This window comes from Megascapheus bottae, chromosome 15 (genome assembly GCF_031878675.1).
Source record: "Megascapheus bottae isolate mThoBot1 chromosome 15, mThoBot2.hap1, whole genome shotgun sequence".
Lineage (NCBI taxonomy): Eukaryota > Metazoa > Chordata > Mammalia > Rodentia > Geomyidae > Megascapheus > Megascapheus bottae.
Genome location: NC_143523.1, coordinates 45,152,085 through 45,169,106, shown reverse-complemented (window position 1 = coordinate 45,169,106; position 17,022 = coordinate 45,152,085). Strand labels below are relative to the sequence as shown.

Sequence of the window (17,022 nt, the reverse complement as noted above, 5' to 3'; positions counted from 1 at the left end):
ATGTTAAAGTAAGAATAAATGCAGACTAATCGTGGAAAACTTTGAAATATTTTATTTATGTCTCTGGAAATGGTAAGCCGAAACAGAAGTACAAACAGAAAATAAAGCAACAGCTCATAAACTAATACTTATTAAAATATTTTTAAAGAAGGGAGAAAATCTTTCACCCTATCTCTATATTTCCAGGATATATTTTTAATACTGAGAAAATATGAACTTATTTTTAATTAAGGGAATTCTGATAACGGGAATTTTTAGGCTACCCAGGTTCACTTAGGTAACTCAGAAATCTTGATTCACACAGGGAAAAAAATCCAATTCATTTGCCTAGCCACACAGCTCTCTGGACTAGAGGTTTATCTGACTATGGCGGGAGGTTACTAGAAATCAAGAACAAGAGGAGTAAAAAGAGGTCTTTCACACACCTTCACCTCATCACCCCACATACTATACTTACTGCATGTGAGTAAATTAAAAAAAAAAATGTGTTGGGGTTGGTAGTATGGCCTAGTGGTAGAGTGCTTGCCTAGCATGCACAAAGCCCTGGGTTTGATTCCTTGGTACCACATACACAGAAAAGGCCCAAAGTGGTGCTGTGGCTCAAGTGGTAGAACACTAGCCTTGAGAAAGCTCAAGGACAGTGTCCAGACCCTAAGTTGAAGCCCCAGGACCAGCCCCCCCCCAAAAAAAATGTGTTAGCAGAAAAAGAGCAATGGGGGGGGGGAATGAATCTAAATTCTTCACTGTCTTATTCATTTTGTCCCTTCCATCTAATCATTGCTGGGTGAGGGACCTATTTCTTTACTAGAGGTCCATTCTTCACCCAATCACTAGAACCATGAGAGAAAGAAACATGCAGATAAGTTTAATCACTCTTGAGACTCTGGAATCTATCAAGTAAAAAAGGCAAAGATAATCAGTTTTAGCCAAATGAGAATTATTGCATAATCCTTAATTTTAATATGCTTAAAATTAATCATTCTTTTTTAACAGAAAATCCCAAACCCCAATTAATTTAATTAGAATGAGATATTCATTGTTAATAGCAAATCTGGCCAAACTATGTCTTAAGTGCCTATAACATTTTCTTCTCAGTTTTGGCTGGGGCTTGCCTGGATTTAGCTATCCTCCCTGGAAAACATTCCATTTATTAGTGCTTCCCTTGCTGCATCAGCATTTCTAGTTAATGCACTATATACCAAGTCATTTGGAGGGACAATCTGAATGAAGTTCTGCACTGTATCTCAAACCATTATCAAGGTTACTGCAAATGAAAGAGAAAAAAAAAGATGCAGAACACAAAAGTAAAAATGTAAAAACTTGGCAGTTTGTTTTTTAAATAATGACTATACTATTCAGTAGGTGGAGATTGAGACCAACCAGGCAAAAAGTAGGATCTCAAGAAACAAGCCAGGCATAGTGAGCACACATATGTAATCTGAGCCACTTGGGAGGCATATGTTGGAGGAAAACAGTGTGTGACCAACCCTAGCCAGAAGTGCAAGAACTTATGAAAAAATAATGAAAACAAGGCAGGGCTGGGGGGGGGGACAAGGTATGATTCAAGTAGAAGAGCACTAACCTAGAAGCCCAAAGTTCAAACCCCAGTACAACCAAAATGAATAAGCAATAATTACAAAATGAGAATATACATGGTTTAATACATAAACTTTATTATTAAAACAAATATTTATTTCACACCAACTTCAAAAAGAAGTATCTTTGTTTTAAACATTTTTCTTTGGCTTCCTCCAAAAAACCATGACAATTTAAGAGCAGTCTTTAAAAAAAAAAAATTAAAGGAACCATACGTTCTTACAAAATAAAGCAGCCTCCAAACTGCAGTTAATTCAAAACACATAGGAAAAAACAATGAATTAATACTAGCATGTTTCCATTGAGAAACCTCTGAACATCTCAGTAGATTTAGTGTGTCTTTGCTGCTGCAGCTCAATCTCTCCTGAGCTCACCTCACCTTATTCCAGCAGATACTGTTCTGCATTTGCACATGTTACTCTGTGTAGTGAAATGTTACCCTTTTCTGCCTTCCTTGGGGAAGTACAAAGGGTTTTCCCAGGAATGATAAACGAGAACACTGCACACCAAAAAAGGAAATTGGTTTGAAAGTCAAAATAACATTCCTAATCTAACTTTAAAAATAGTAACAGATTCCTCTTTGCTATCCCTCAAAATACTCAGCTAAAAGAGACTCGGTCATCACAATGATTAAATAAATGAAATAGGCATAAATGCCACAATGTAGCTAAAAACAAATGAACCAGAACCACATCTTTCAATTTAAAGCATTATGAAAAAAAATGCTGAAGGATACAGTGTAATATCGGGTAAATAAATATTTAGCACATGCTTGTAATATTATATAAGAATCACAGAGGAGCTACTCCAGAGGCTGAGATCTAAAGATTGAGGTTCAAAGCCAACGCAGGCAAGCAAAGATCTACAATCAACCAAAAAGCCAGAAGCTGAGCTGTGGTTCAAGGGATAGAGCACCAACCTTGAGCAAAAATGCAGATGACAGTGCCTAGCCCCTGAGTTCAAGCCCCAGGATCAGCAAAACCAAAACACAAAACAACAAAACTCGTCACAAATACATAGTCATGCAGGAAAAAAATACACACATGTAGGGTAAACACCTAAATTTCAGATGATCCTACTTTGGGGAATGAAAAAAGCAGTTAGGACTAAGGAAGGATACTTACAGGCCACAAAAGGAAATATAATATGTTACTCCACTCGTTTTATGAACATGAGATACTCTGTAACTTAAAAGAAAAGGTGTTCTCCTGTTAATGAATGTAATTTCCTGTCCCTGAAAGTCTCTCTAGAGGGTGAAAGAGTGGCCTTCGGGACAGGCTTGGCTGGAGCTGGCTTAGCAGTAGTCTCTTCTGTCTTCTTTACCCTAGTGCTGTGAATTTCCAACATTGGTTGTGATATAAACTTAAGAGTCCATAACTCAAGGCTTCAGCTTGTCTCTACTTTTAATCTTACCAGAATACTCATTTTTGACAAGAAATCTATTCTAGTTCTCTTCTATTCTTCCCCCCTTATTGCTAAAAGCTCTAGCAATCATTAAAAAGAAAGCCAATATATATTTAAAACTCATCCAACTCTGTGGTACATAGTCATGCTAAGAACTTGAATTCATCTTGAATCAAAGACCAATGCAGAATGAGATACTAAAATGAAAGAAAGCACTGACTAGAGTTCAGCTCTCCATTAAATAGATCAATATTCCAGAAACTTTTAACTTATTATACTGAAGTTCTATTTTTTTGCTACCAAATATGCTTAGACAAAATTATGCTTTCATAATTAGGTTACAGCTGAACTTTTTAGAGATTTTTGTTTTCTTTGAAGTTAAAAGGAGACTAAAATGAAGATTAAAACAACAAAATACCAATAATGCATGAATAACACTGGCATCTCCAAAAAAAAAGAGCAAAACCAACAGTTTGTGACTAAAAAATAAATTTTTGCTGTTGATTCGGTAGCATCAGGGAAAAGAGGGCAAGAGAAAACTGACAGATCGAGACATAGTACTCTTCTGTTTAAAAAAAAAAAAAAAGGAATTCCACCTAAATCTTTTCATTATGTTTTTCCTACTTACACTCCAGTCTATCTTTAAATACTTCCTTAAAGTGTTCTGATGTTCTGATACTTGTATTATTTTTTAAAATAAAAAATATGGTTTGGTTTTGTTTTTTAATCATAGTTAGCCACTTGCCACAATGTTGCTCATGGCAGCTAGTAGAATTCTGGCTGTGCAAAAGAGGCAGGATACAGTGGGGGCAGAATGGAAATGCAGGTCAGCTCCAAAACAAACATCTCCAAAATTCTGTCATCTTTAGAAGTGTGTGTATGATCTAGAGTTGCCAGCACCTCTTCAAATAGTTCCTTTCTCTCTTCCACAATGACCAACACTGCCCAACTCCCAGTACATGCTGAATAGACATCACTGTACCAATTTATGGGAACTTTTGGTAATAGAACCCATGGCCTCACACATGCTGGCAAGAGCTAATGAAAATGAACTAATGAAAATAACATCTTAAAGTGACATATTCCTGTTTGTTTCTGCATTGTGTGAATGCTTTTAAGATTATTAGCATTGGCCAGGAGTGAAGCCTAGTGGTAGAGTACTTGCTTAGCATGTACAAAGCCCTGGGTTCGATTCCTGGGTGCCACATACTCAGAAAAAGCCAAAAGTGGTGCTGTGACTCAAATAGCAGAGCACTAGCCTTGAGCAAGAAGTGTCCAAGGACAGTGTTCAGGCCCGAGGACTGGCCAAAAAAAAAAAATTATTAGCATTGTCTAAATCAAAAGTTATCCTTCCCTCACATTTCTGTGATCTTCATCTCTGTAGTATATTAGCACAGATAACAAGATATCTACAGCTGTATTTTCTCCAGTTTTAAAGGATGTAGACAATGGTTTATAGGACAGTTTAACTAATTGACTCCCATCCATTCAATAGTGACTGGTTGTCTGTTCTTAAAACCCTATGAAGCTCCAGTCACTGAACTAGTAGGAAGAACTTATGGTCCATAAGTACTATGAATACATTAATACCATTGGTGACTAATCACTTACTAAGGAATCACTTACTAAGGAATCCAGAAGTGGAACTATAAAGGGAAACAGAAGCATTTTCGGTTTCAGGCTGGCAGATCACAACTTAGAATTAACTTACTATGCAATCCCATCTTATTTCAACACTCCAACCTTAACGATTTGTACCTTCTCCCAACCCACCACTCCCTCAATGGATGTGAATTTTAAAAAAAAAAAAAAAAAAGGAAAGAAAAAGAGAAAGAAATATAATGAACTATTGAATTAATATACAGGACAAATGGCTTCAAATGCCAAAAGTACTTTCAAAACGACTCTGAAAAGGGACTGAAGACTGATACCTTCATTTCAAGCTCTTGATACTTGGAGAATAATATGATACCAGGTTTGTGATGTTAGACAAGCCACTCCAAAATAAGTTACTTGTAGAATGGTATATAAAAATGAAACAAAGCCTGGTGCTGCTCACTCATGGGTATAATCTTAGTTTAGGAAGGTGAGATCTAAAGGATGATACTCCAAGGCTAGTCTGCTAGATTTCATCTCCAAAATAATTAACAAAAAGCAGGCTTGGAGGGGTGGCTCAAATAGTAAGAGCATCAGCTGAGTGAGCAAGCCAGGGCCAAGTTCAAATACTACAAAAACAAACAAAAACTTGACTTAGAGTTAAAAGTCCTTTAGGGCCAGGAGTTTGGCCTAGTGGTAGAGTGCTTGCCTAGCATGCACGAAGACCCAAATTCGATCCTCAGTACCACATACATAGAAGAAAGCCGGAAATGGTGCTGAGGCTCAAGTGGTATAGCTCTAGCCTTGAGAAAGTCCAAGGACAGTGCTCAGGCCCTGGACTGGCAAAAAAAAAAAAAAAGAATAAGACCATTATCACATAATGCCCAATGGTCCCTATGGAGAATCAAAAACAAGTTAAGGTCATTAAAGAGCTCTTTACAAAATCATATTACAAAAATAGTAAGTTAAAGAGAATGAATCCATGGAAAATAACCATAATATTAAAATTTTCTGCAGAAAGCTTTGGAAAGGTATAATATATAGAACACAATCTTCTACAAAGACGTGCTGAATGCCTTTCACACTGTGGTACATTATAAAACTGCTGTGCAAATCTCCTAGACTCTATGGGGAAAGGAGGAGGTGGGTACATTTGGGCATTTGATTTTATATGTAAAATTTTAAATCACTTAAGAGCACAACAGCACATTTTTAAAGCAAAAATACAGGCACAGAAAAAAAGACAACAAAAAACATATTCAACATGACTAAAAAGGCACACGTCAAGCAGAAAGGGAGTGAGGAGGTGTGAACAAATGCAATTACACTATTCAGTATATACTATGTAGAAAATGAACTATGCAACTTGTGGGCAGGGATGAGAGAGGATATAGGGAAAAGCAAAGGAAGAGGTGACACTGTCCAAAAAAAGAAATATATTCATTACCTGACTTACGAAATGGTAATCTCTGTAAACATCTTCATAATAATAAAAAACATATCTTTTTATTAGAAAAGAAACACACCAAAGGAGATCAAGAAATAATTCTTCAGGCCAGGAGTTTGGCCTAGTGGTAGAGTGCTTGCCTAGCAAGCACAAAGACCCGGTTTCGTTTCCTTGATACCACATACATAGAAAAATCTGGAAGTGGTGCTGTGGTAGAGCTCTACCCTTGAGAAAGCCCAAGGACAGTGCTCAGGCCCTGAGCTCAAGCCCAGAATTGGAAAAAAAAAAGAAAGAAAGCTTCAGAATCTGAGTAACAAAGTTAGACTTTGAGCTGAACTGCCCTTTCTTTTACCTGCCACTAGCTAAGAGATAAGGGCTTTATGGCTCGATATGGATTATGAGTTGTACTTCTGATCTCTTCCTAGTCCTCTGTACCCTCTGATAATGTCTTCATTCAACCTCTTCTTCTCTGATCTCTTCTGTCCTCTCTACTCTCCTCCTCCCCCCACTCTCCCCACAACACACACACACACACACACACACACACACACACACACACACACACATGCGCGCCACGCCTGACACTATAAGCTACCAAAAGGCACAGACCTGATCAAGTAATTCAAATTCTTCACCAGTTTGGCTACTTATGAACATTATTTTTTCAACTGTTAGTTGAAGTTGCAAATTTTAAGGGGTCTCCACCAAACTGAATAGAAATCATGTATGTTTGGGGCGGGTAGCATAGCCTACTGATTGAGTGCTCGCCTAGAAGGCACAAAGCCCTAGGTTTAATTTCTCTGTTCCACATACACAGAAAAAGCCAGAAGTGGTACTGTGGCTCAAGTGGTAGAACGCTAGGCTTGAGAAAGCCCAAGGACAGTGCCCAGGTCCTGAGTTCAAGCCCCAGGACTGGCAAAACAAAGAAAATCCCATGTTTGAGATTTAAAAAAAAAATTCCTTCAAAAGTCCCTTTACCACACCATTCTTCCCACACAGTACAAGGGTTAAGAAGCGGGCTCTGGAGCTAAATTGTTTGGATTGATATGCCAGGTGTGCTATGTGTTCTTTTGTGATCCTTATATACTGTGTGTGTCACTTACCATCTAAGATCTTAGGTGAATCAGTTATCAAGATGAGGTAACTCTGTTTCACTATATGCAAAATAAGAATAGCAGTATTCACAATGTAGTGCAACACAAAAGTTAAACAATATAAAGTGCCTGACACCTGGTATACTTGATAAATATTTATCTCCAACTATTCTTGTCTATACTCTGTGTTTCTCAAAATACTTTTACTCCCTCACACTGTCATGGTGGATCATGGTGCTACTTACAACACAACCAACCATATGTTTCCAATCCCTATTCACTGCACAGTCTCGATGTTCAGCTCAGGGTAGGCCTTTTAAGGCCTTCTGCACCACCAACCCACAGCACCATTTCTGGCTTTTTCTGTGTATGTGCTACCAAGAAATCAAACCATGGGCTTCATGCATGCTAGGCAAGCACTCTACCACTAGGATACACTCCCTGCCTCCAAACAAACATTTTTAAGAGAAGCAATGCAAGGCCGAGAGTTTAGCCTAGTAGTAGAGTGCTTGCCTCGCATGCACAAAGACCCGGGTTCAATTCCTCAGTACCACATACTTAGAAAAAGTCAGAAGTGGTGCTGTGGAGCAAGTGGTAGAGCTCTAGATTTGAGAAAGCCCAAGGACAGGGCTCAGGCCCTGAGCTCAAGCCCATGACTGGCAAAAGAGAGAGAGAGGAAAAGAGAGAGAGGGGAGAGAGGGGAGGGAGGGAGAGAGGTAGAGTGGGGAGGAGAAAAAGATAGACAGAGGCAATGAAATGTGTTTGTGCAATGTCTCATAGCCAGACTGTGAACTCTTAGGACCACCAAGGGGATCTCTCTTCACCCAGTGTCTCACAAAAGAATGAGTTCCATAAACTTTTCTGAATGGCTCTAGTTTATCTTAAAACTTTCTAGGTCTTCATTTTCTATTTCATTTATTTTTTGCCCAAAGCTTGTTATGGAGCACACTAAAAATAATACAAACTATCCTATAAGAAGCAATACTCATTATCAGTTTTTTGGGGATGCTAGTGGTCAAATTGAATTACCAACATCTGCAGGAGGTAAATATTTTAAACTAAGGTAATGCCTGGTGAAGAAGGGGATAATTTAAGAAATGTAGTCAGGAGGAAAAACTTAGAAATCTCTTGAAAGAAAACTGCAGTGGGTGCTTAGAAAGGAGCATGTCTCAAGAGGAAGAGGGAACTCACTGACTCACACTCATAGCTTTAGTTCTAGGCTTAAATCCAAAACATTGTCCTGCCTATCTTTGCATCCTTAGCACTAAAATAGTTCATGACACTTAGGAACAAATGAATCTATCTCACCTTCAATTTCCTCATCTATAAAACAGGGATAATAATACCTCTTCTATGGTAAATGGTGAGAATGAAAGTAATAAATAACCTCAAATCTTAGATGCTTTCTTCTAGGTCTACTTCTCTACTTCTGGAGGGCAGGCAGTCTGAGCTAATCTATTTGTTCTCTTGTTAGTTGACTAATTATCAGTCACATTAACTTTCTCTGACCTACATGTTAAAGCAGATATTAATATCCTTATTAAATAACTATAACACCACTTATAAAGCAATATATATATATTTCTGATATTTCCTTGGGATCGTCTCAACCTTAAGGGGCTCCTCTACAATTCTGTAGTGATTACTACAAGTACCCTCCAAATGATATAACAGGCAATAAACAGCAAGCAAGAAAAAATGCATAAAAATAAAACTTTAGAGCAACACATGAAAAGGTAAAGACCCCATTCTGGACTATTATATAATTATAGTTATTTTTTAAACCCTTAGAAAAGGCTCATATTTGTTAAGAAAGGCCAAAATGTGATGTCACCATATCCAGTCATTCCAGAACCGCATTTGAAAAAGTTTAGCTTGAGCATCTGATTAGTTCCAGCTGGTGATGTAATTTATCAAGTTATATCTTTATCAACATAAAAGATTTAAACCTATACAGAGTTTATTGGCCAATAAGTCACTAAACATTAAAATTAATTTGCTTGATGTCAACTTCCATTTTTACACTACTTCTGCAAGCATTTAACAAAGAGCAATAAAATAAATAAATGGATTAGTTCCCATTTGTTTGCAACCTGCAGAGGACAGACTTTAACACATGTCAAGTTTGATCTATATTGCAGAATACTTAATCAAAGTTGAATTTAGCTACTTTCTTTAAGGATTTTAACCTATTTCCATACATTTAAAAACCAATCCTAATTGTTTAAAATGAAATATAGAACTTTTTGTTTAGTAGGAAAAGAACTACACAAATAAATCAGAACATATGCAACTCATTTCCAACTCTGCATAAACTTGCTAGGCCCCTATGGTGGCCATCAGAATGTTTCATCACTCTGGCCCTCATGCCTCATCAACAAGTATTTTTGATCTTTAAGTCAGGACTGTTTGAAGCACATGTTAATATCTTAGCTTTCCTAATAATATGGTATTCCAATTCCAATATAGCCATGAGCCCTGGTTTGGCACTAATCAGTCAAATTAAGAAAAAAAATTAAGCTGAACTTTATGTTGAGAAGATAATCTGAAATACTAAAAGGAAATTTTGATCTTTATCACAAGAAAACAAGCTGTAATTTTTAAGAAAGTCTAATTTAGTACAAAGCCAGGCTGTTATTCAGATAATGGTATCAATGAAGTGCTATTGCAAAAGCACTGACAGGACACTTCAAAACAAAACATGTGTAGCTGCTATATTATTGTCTTTGACTATCATTCTTGGTGCTGCATATTCTCTTCAGATTTCCTCTTGGAGTTTATAATCTGCATAAAACATAGAGTTCTAGGGATTTAGGAAAGTTCAAATAATCTGAGTTTGTTAAGTAAACCTAAGTTTATTCACTAAAATACTTTATGGATTTAAAAATCAGCAAGATTTTGTTATGAATAAAAAGATTACTATTTCCTAAAAAAAAAGAAAGCTCTGTTCTAAACTTATTTATCCAGGATCCTCAAAATCCTATTATTAGAATAAAACAACAGATTCTGATTCTGATTCAAGCATATATTCATAGTAATATATGCTTGGGTAATTGTCATACATTTGATGACTATGAAGAGAAAACCAGTGACTATTATAGAGCTAATCCAATGGTGCCAATTCTTTATATCAATCCACATTGATGTTAATACAATTCAATATGTCAATAAAGAGATATGACTATAAACAAAGGGTATCACTGGGAGATAGCAAGCTTAAAAAACACTCAACTATGTCTACCTAAGCAACGAGCTATTAAAGGGGTGAGGGGGTAATAAGGTATTAGAAATCTTTACCTTACATAGTAAGATAAGGTGCCCTCAAATGAAAGGTTTAGAGTACATGACCAGTCATAGTTCTCTGTGCTGAAGATAACAAATCATGACTTCTTGGACCCATCTCCTTTTAAAGAAATTTTAATCCTAGGTCTATGATTTGCCACAAATATAACAAGTTACTTCCTTCAGTTTCCATTCGGTCTATGAAGTAAGGACTTTTGATAGGTCAAAATCTCTACACTAAAGAGATACACCTTAGACATGAGAGGTGTGATTAAGGCTAAAATTTAGCTGCAAAATTGCACAGAAGTTTAATACATATGTATGTGTATGACATTCAGGGGGCAGTATAAAGACTGATTTGAGTACAGTGTAATATTTGTGCTGGAGGAAATCTAGCAAAGGAAAAACAGGCCAGATTATGCAAAGGTGAATTAAAGAACAAGGCCTGGGGCCTAGCATGCACAAAGCCCTGGGTTCGATTGCTCAAAAGAAGCTCAGGGACAATGCCTAGGCCCTGAGTTCAAGCCCCAGGACTGGCAAAAAAAAAAAAAAAAAAAAAGAACAAGGCCTAAAACCCAACATTGTAGCACAAGCCTATAATCCTAGCATTAGGAAGACTGAGGCAGGAGAATGGTGAATTCCAGTCCAGTCTGGGCTAAACAATGAGAGTCTGTCCATCAAAAAAAAAAAAAAAAATGGGGGCTTGGAGTATAGCCTCGTGGTAAAGTGCTCGCCTAGTATACACGAAGCCCTAGGTTTGATTCCTCAGAATCAACATAAACAAAAGTTGGAGGTGGTACTATGGCTCAGGTAGTAGAGCAAAGCTCTACCCTGAGAAAGCTCATGGACAGTGCCCAACCCCTGAGTTCAAATCCTAAGACTGGCAAAAAGAAAAAAAAATAGACGCTTAAAATATTAATGATGTTAACATTTTCAGGCTAAGCTGAAATAGTGTCATTCCTACCAAGGAAATGCAATGTGTAAGGAAGAACAGCCACAAAACTTAACAGTACAATGATAAACTTAAATAAGATTTAGTAATTCAGCACAGCCACTGACCATGAAAAATGGCCAATACTCAGACTGTCATACTCAAGATGAGACAGTTCAATTTAGCAAAGAAATCACACAGCCCACAAAAAAAGCCAGTTTCTACCTGAAAGAATCATCCTCAATAACAGCAGCTACCTGTACTAAACATACAGAAAGGCAGGCCACAAATATTTTACATGAGTTTTAATTACAGTCACAAGCTAGAAAAAGTATCTGGCTCATTACACAGGGAAGGAAACTTTATATGATATGGTGCTAAAAATACTGAAAAAAAAACCCACTTGTATATTTATTCCTATCCAGTTGACAGCTGTTTTATAGCCAGGTGCATTGGTGCACACCAGTAGTTTCAGCTACTCAAGAGGCTGAAGCAGAAGGCAAAGGGCAGCCCCCCAAAAAGTTGTGAAAATGGAGGGAAGTTATGTTTACAACTGTAAATGCACAACTGCATAATTATCAGTTGCCTGAATTACTGTACTACTTTGGACTTAATCTCCTAACTTGTAATGATGTAGTTCAACAAGAAGATAACTCTTAGCCAAGGGTGGTGTCACACATCTGCAATCCAAACAGGAGATAGAAGACCTGAGTTCCAGATCAGCCTGGGCTACACCACAACAAACAATAATAACAACTAAAAGATGACTGGAGAAAAAAAAAAAAAGCAACACTCATTTGCCATACCTACTACAGCTGAACAAAAGTCAAACTAGTGAGCCAGTCCAAAGCAGACTGCCATCTGCTGCACATACACAGGATGTCCCCGATGCAAGATGCACCTCCAGTGCCTTTCCTAAACCTTTAGAAGAACATCTATTCTTTTTGGCAAACTGTTTGTTCCACATGCATCTAATATGTGTGCCTCAAATCACATCTATTTACAGAATTTCCACCCAGGGGTTTTGAAATACAAATAATTTAATAATAGACAATTGGTTAAATTTTATACAGAAAAAAAAACAGATGTAAAAGAGCAACTGCAGTTTACAATTAAAAACATAAAAATGTGGGAGTCATATTATTTATGAAGCATAGGAATCCTAAACTTACACATAGCTATGTAATACTGGCCAGATCTTTCCCCTGCTTGGGCCTCAATTTCAGACATGAAATATAAAGAGTTACATCTCTAAAAGATACCTTTCAAACTGCGTATCATGTGAGGAATCATAAAATATCAGATGGAGGCACCCATAATACATGATAGGTTCAGAGCAATTAAAGAAAAAATCCACATATTTTAAATAATTCAACTCTTTTAAAAAGCTTAAAATGCTAAGTTCATTTTCAAGTAACCATTCCCATGACAACACTTCTGTCCTTCAGAAATAACATTTTATTTTAATTGTTTTCAGTTATAAATTCAACAGAGCACTTTTACCCACACTAGAATAGCACAGAAGAACACTGGCGTGAAATATCCCCACAAGGAAGACACTCAAAAACATGGATTCGCAAAGTGGAAAATGCATGGAGCACAAATATTTCAATGCTACATAAATACCACACCCAAACACTATTAAAAAAAAAACAAACTGTGAAGTCAGAAGACAACTCTAGAGAGACAACTTGGAAGTCTTTAAATAATTGAGGAATATAAGAATGCTGTAAGACTTTAGGGTAGCCTTATGTTTTTGAGAGAACACACATAAACAGAGGCTATGAAACCTGCAGATCTGCACTGAACATAGAAAAGCTCAGCTGTCACCCAGAAGCTTCAGCAAGGCAATATGTCAGTATGCCAAATATGAAAAAGTACAATTTTCTCACAAGAGTCCATAACAACGGCTAATATGGCAATACTATCTTGCATTTGCAAAGCATCCTCTTCATCTTCTCACAGCTCCAGCATGTTATCAAAGGCTTCACAGTATCCTCTGTGAAACCCTCCATTCCTCTGTCATCAGAACAAGACAGGTGATGTGTGTGCTTGAGAGCACAAAGCACTAGTTTCTCCTATCAGACTGTCTGCAGTGATCTACTTATTACCACACTATACAACTTGGCCTTAAGATATAAAATCTACTCTCATTCTCTCAAGAGTTGGCCAGAAACCAACTTGGGTCTCCCAAGTCCAGAGGAAGAGAACCTGCTGACTTGTTAGGTCAAGAACTCCATGCCAAGTTGATGTCTTGCGACTGGGGGGGGGGGGGAGAAGGGGAGGAGAAAAAAGAAAAATCTGTCCTCTCTCTGTCCTTCCTTCCTTCCAGCCCCAATCATTATCCCCGCACCCACCCCAAGGCTGTTCAAACAGAAACTCCCTTCACGGCCAGCCAATGAAACCCCAGCAACAACTGGTTAATACAACCACCTAAACCTCTGCCTCTGAGAACAACTTGTCATATTCGCTTCTCCTGTGCCAGCTGCACACCCTTCCTTGTTCGAGCTGATACAGCAGCCCTGCAAAAAGACCCCCGGGAGCCTTGAAGGGCTCGAGGGGCGCGAGCTTGCCTCCTGAAGCAATGCAGCATTCATCTCATGGAAGCACACACACACCACACCACACCACACCACACCACACCACACCACACCACACCACACACCAGGAAGTCAGAGACTTATAGGGACAAAGTTTGATTTTTCCTTCTTGCCCCTCCCCTCAGGGCCAAGGGAGCGGGAGGAAGCGGCCCCGCCGGGGGTCCGGGCTTGCTCTGGGGGTGGGGTGGGGAGGGACAGTCCCCGGCAGCGTGGCAATGCCACTCTCCCCAGTCACACAGCAGCCGGCCAGCGCGGCAACTCGGGGACACCCCAACCTGCCCAGCGGAGGAGGAGAGAAGGGGACAACTCGCCCGGGGTCAGTTCGGGAACCTTTGGGGCAGAACGGTTTGGGAAGAGGGAGGGACTGAGCGCAGAGGCGGGTCCGGGAGGGGTTCAAGTCCCGTCCCTTCCCCGCCCCGGTGTCCCCAGTCTGGCGGGCACATCCCAGCCATCGCCCCTCCTCCTCCACTGGGCTTCCACCCTCCCGCCCGCCAGCCCGCCCGCCCGCCCTTCTCCGTCGCCGCCGCAGGCGCCTGAAGGGCACGGCGGCTCCCCGGGGCCGGGCCACGTCGGCCGCCGCGGGGAGTTGAGGGAACTCGCCCGCTGCCCGGCGGCCTGCCCGCACGCCCGCACGCCCGCCCGCGGCTCCCGCACGCCAGCGCCGCCCCGCCCTCCCCGGAGCCGCCCGGCGCGCTCGCTGCCTCGCTCGCCTGCCCGCCCGACCGTCCGCCCGCTCGCTCACCGTCCGGTGGTGTTGCTGTCGATGTCGGCTGACGCTCAGCCCCGGGAAGCAGCCGACAGTCAGCGCTCCGCAGCCGCCGGCGCCCCCGCCGCCGCCGCCCCGTGAGGAGAGAAGCAGCAGGAGTGATCTACCTGCGGCGGCCGCCATCTCTCAACTGGAAACGGCGCCGACCGAGGCAGCGCAGCGGACGGCTGTCAGGCGGGGCACAAAGGTGCCATTCATCCACAAAGGACCAATCATCGTACAGGAATGAGAAGCTGAGGCGGGGCTTCCTGCAAAGTCCAATCGACGGGCGGGAGAACCACACTGGAAGCCGCCTGTCACTTGCAGAGTTACCTATGATGGGACATAGTCAATTACGAGCAAATTCTAGGGAACTGGTAATTGGTACCCCGGCACCTCATAATAGAGCAGTAAGAGATGACTTGTTCGATTAGACTATCACCAAGGAGAAACCTGTGTTAACGAGAGAAATAGATGTGTATGCAGAGCTTTATTCTAAGTTGAGCTTCAAGTGATAACATCCAAATTGATAACATTAACTGGTATGCTGTAACTCTAAACGATGTGCCCAGAGTTTGCATTCATGACCGGTAGTATTTGGATATGCTGAGTGTAAATATACATCATGAAGTGATAGGAAGGATAGAATTATTACAATATTCAAGTCCTAAAATGAGTGCATTCAATCACTGTGATTTTTTTTTTTTTCGTCGTGGGGCTTGAACTCTGGGCCTGGGCGCTGTCCCTGAGCTCTTCAGCTCAAGGCTACCAGCCTACCCCTCGAGCCACGGTGCTACTTCCTGTTTTCTAGTGGTTAATTCGAAATTAGAGTCTCACAGACTTTAGTCCCCCGGCTGGCCTTAACCACAATCCTCAGATCTCAGCGTCCTGAGTAACTAGAATTATAGGCATAAGCCACCGCTCCAGGCTCACAGTGAATTATTAACAAGACTGTGCCCATTTCAGATATTCAAATACTCACTTTAGGGCTCCTTAAATACTGTGTAAGAAAGAATATGAGATTCTTGAATTTCCTTAGAGAAGGATTTCCATGCTACTTATTATTATGAATTGGTTGGCTAGTTCCTATATCTTTTCTTTTTTCTTTTTTTGCCAGTCCTGAGGCTTGAACTCAAGGTGTGAGTACTGTTCTTGGGCTTTCCCAAGCCTAGAGCTCTACCACTTGAACCACAGTACCATTCCTGGCTTTTTCTGTGTATGTGGTACCAAGGAATTGAACCTGGGTCTTCATGCATGCTAGGCAAGCACTCTACCACTAGGCCAAACTCCCAACCCCCTTATATCCTTTTCTTAATCTACAGTTTAAAAAAAAAGTTTTAGAATCAAATACAATGATTATTCCAAATTTTGGAAAATATACTTGTTGTGTAACCTTAGGTGACAAGTATAGTATAGCTTTAGGTAAAGTTGGGTTTTTTTTAAACGTTCACAAATTGTTATCACTTGCTTTAATGATATTCTTCTTAAAGAAAAAGAAAAAAGCTAAATGAAATGGTACTTTAGGTTTAATTTTTACACTTCAGCTCAAAACAGTAAGTTGGTGAACTGGCTTCCAAGCAAGATCCTCATACCACTCACTACACCTCCCAAAAATAAAAGCTTTATTAACCTGTAAGTGAAATATGAGAACTCAGGAATGAACTCTCCATTCAACAGCTGCATCTATATTTATCCTACTGCATTTTATACATAGTGATGCTTTGCCATTTCCCCCTTCCTCTCACCCCTTCACATTTTCTAACTCACATCACCATGTATTTTAATTTGTTTTTGTTTCTAAGTCTTTGCCAGATCCATATATAAGCCAAAGTTCTTGTCTTCCACCCTAAAATTTCCCTTTAATAAAATTTCCCTATATTTCCAAGTATGGAAATTAAAAAGTACATCCTTCAGTGCTGAGATTTAGAACTGTGCATTTACAAAAGAACTACACTAAGTTGTTTTTTTAAGTGCACAAATATGACACTGTACCTTTCTCCCTGCCTATTTACCAGAATGTATCATCTTTTATCTACCAAACTGGCAACACTGATACACTTTAAGTAGGCTGAGTAATTTCAGGATATACCAACTAAGCCAGATTCTAATAATGACAGTTTAGCAATTACTTCGAAAAAATGTCAACTCTTTGAATAGCTACAAAGAGCATTTATGAGTTGGTTGGCCAAGTCTGAGAAGTAGAAATTATAAATAGAACAACAGAAAGTAATCCTAATACCTACAAAAATGAACATCATGAGTAACTCCTATATGCCAGAGACCATGCTGATAATTCTAGAAACAATATTATAAATGACGGAAAATAA

At 39.6% G+C, this 17,022-nt stretch overlaps 1 protein-coding gene across 3 annotated transcripts in view; it reads right to left on the bottom strand.

Annotated features, from left to right (window-relative positions):
* Window positions 1-15,001, bottom strand: part of Mcu (mitochondrial calcium uniporter) — a 164,141-nt gene extending 149,140 nt beyond the window's left edge. The window contains exon 1 of one of the 3 annotated variants that reach the window (XM_090346516.1): window positions 14,693-15,001. In XM_090346516.1, coding sequence (XP_090202642.1) covers window positions 14,693-14,839 — 147 coding nt within the window. In that variant the 5' untranslated portion in view covers window positions 14,840-15,001. The remainder of the gene's footprint in view (window positions 1-14,692) is intronic. The other 2 variants (XM_090346517.1, XM_090346518.1) reach the window with 2 other exon arrangements.
* Window positions 15,002-17,022: the final 2,021 nt, after the last annotated feature.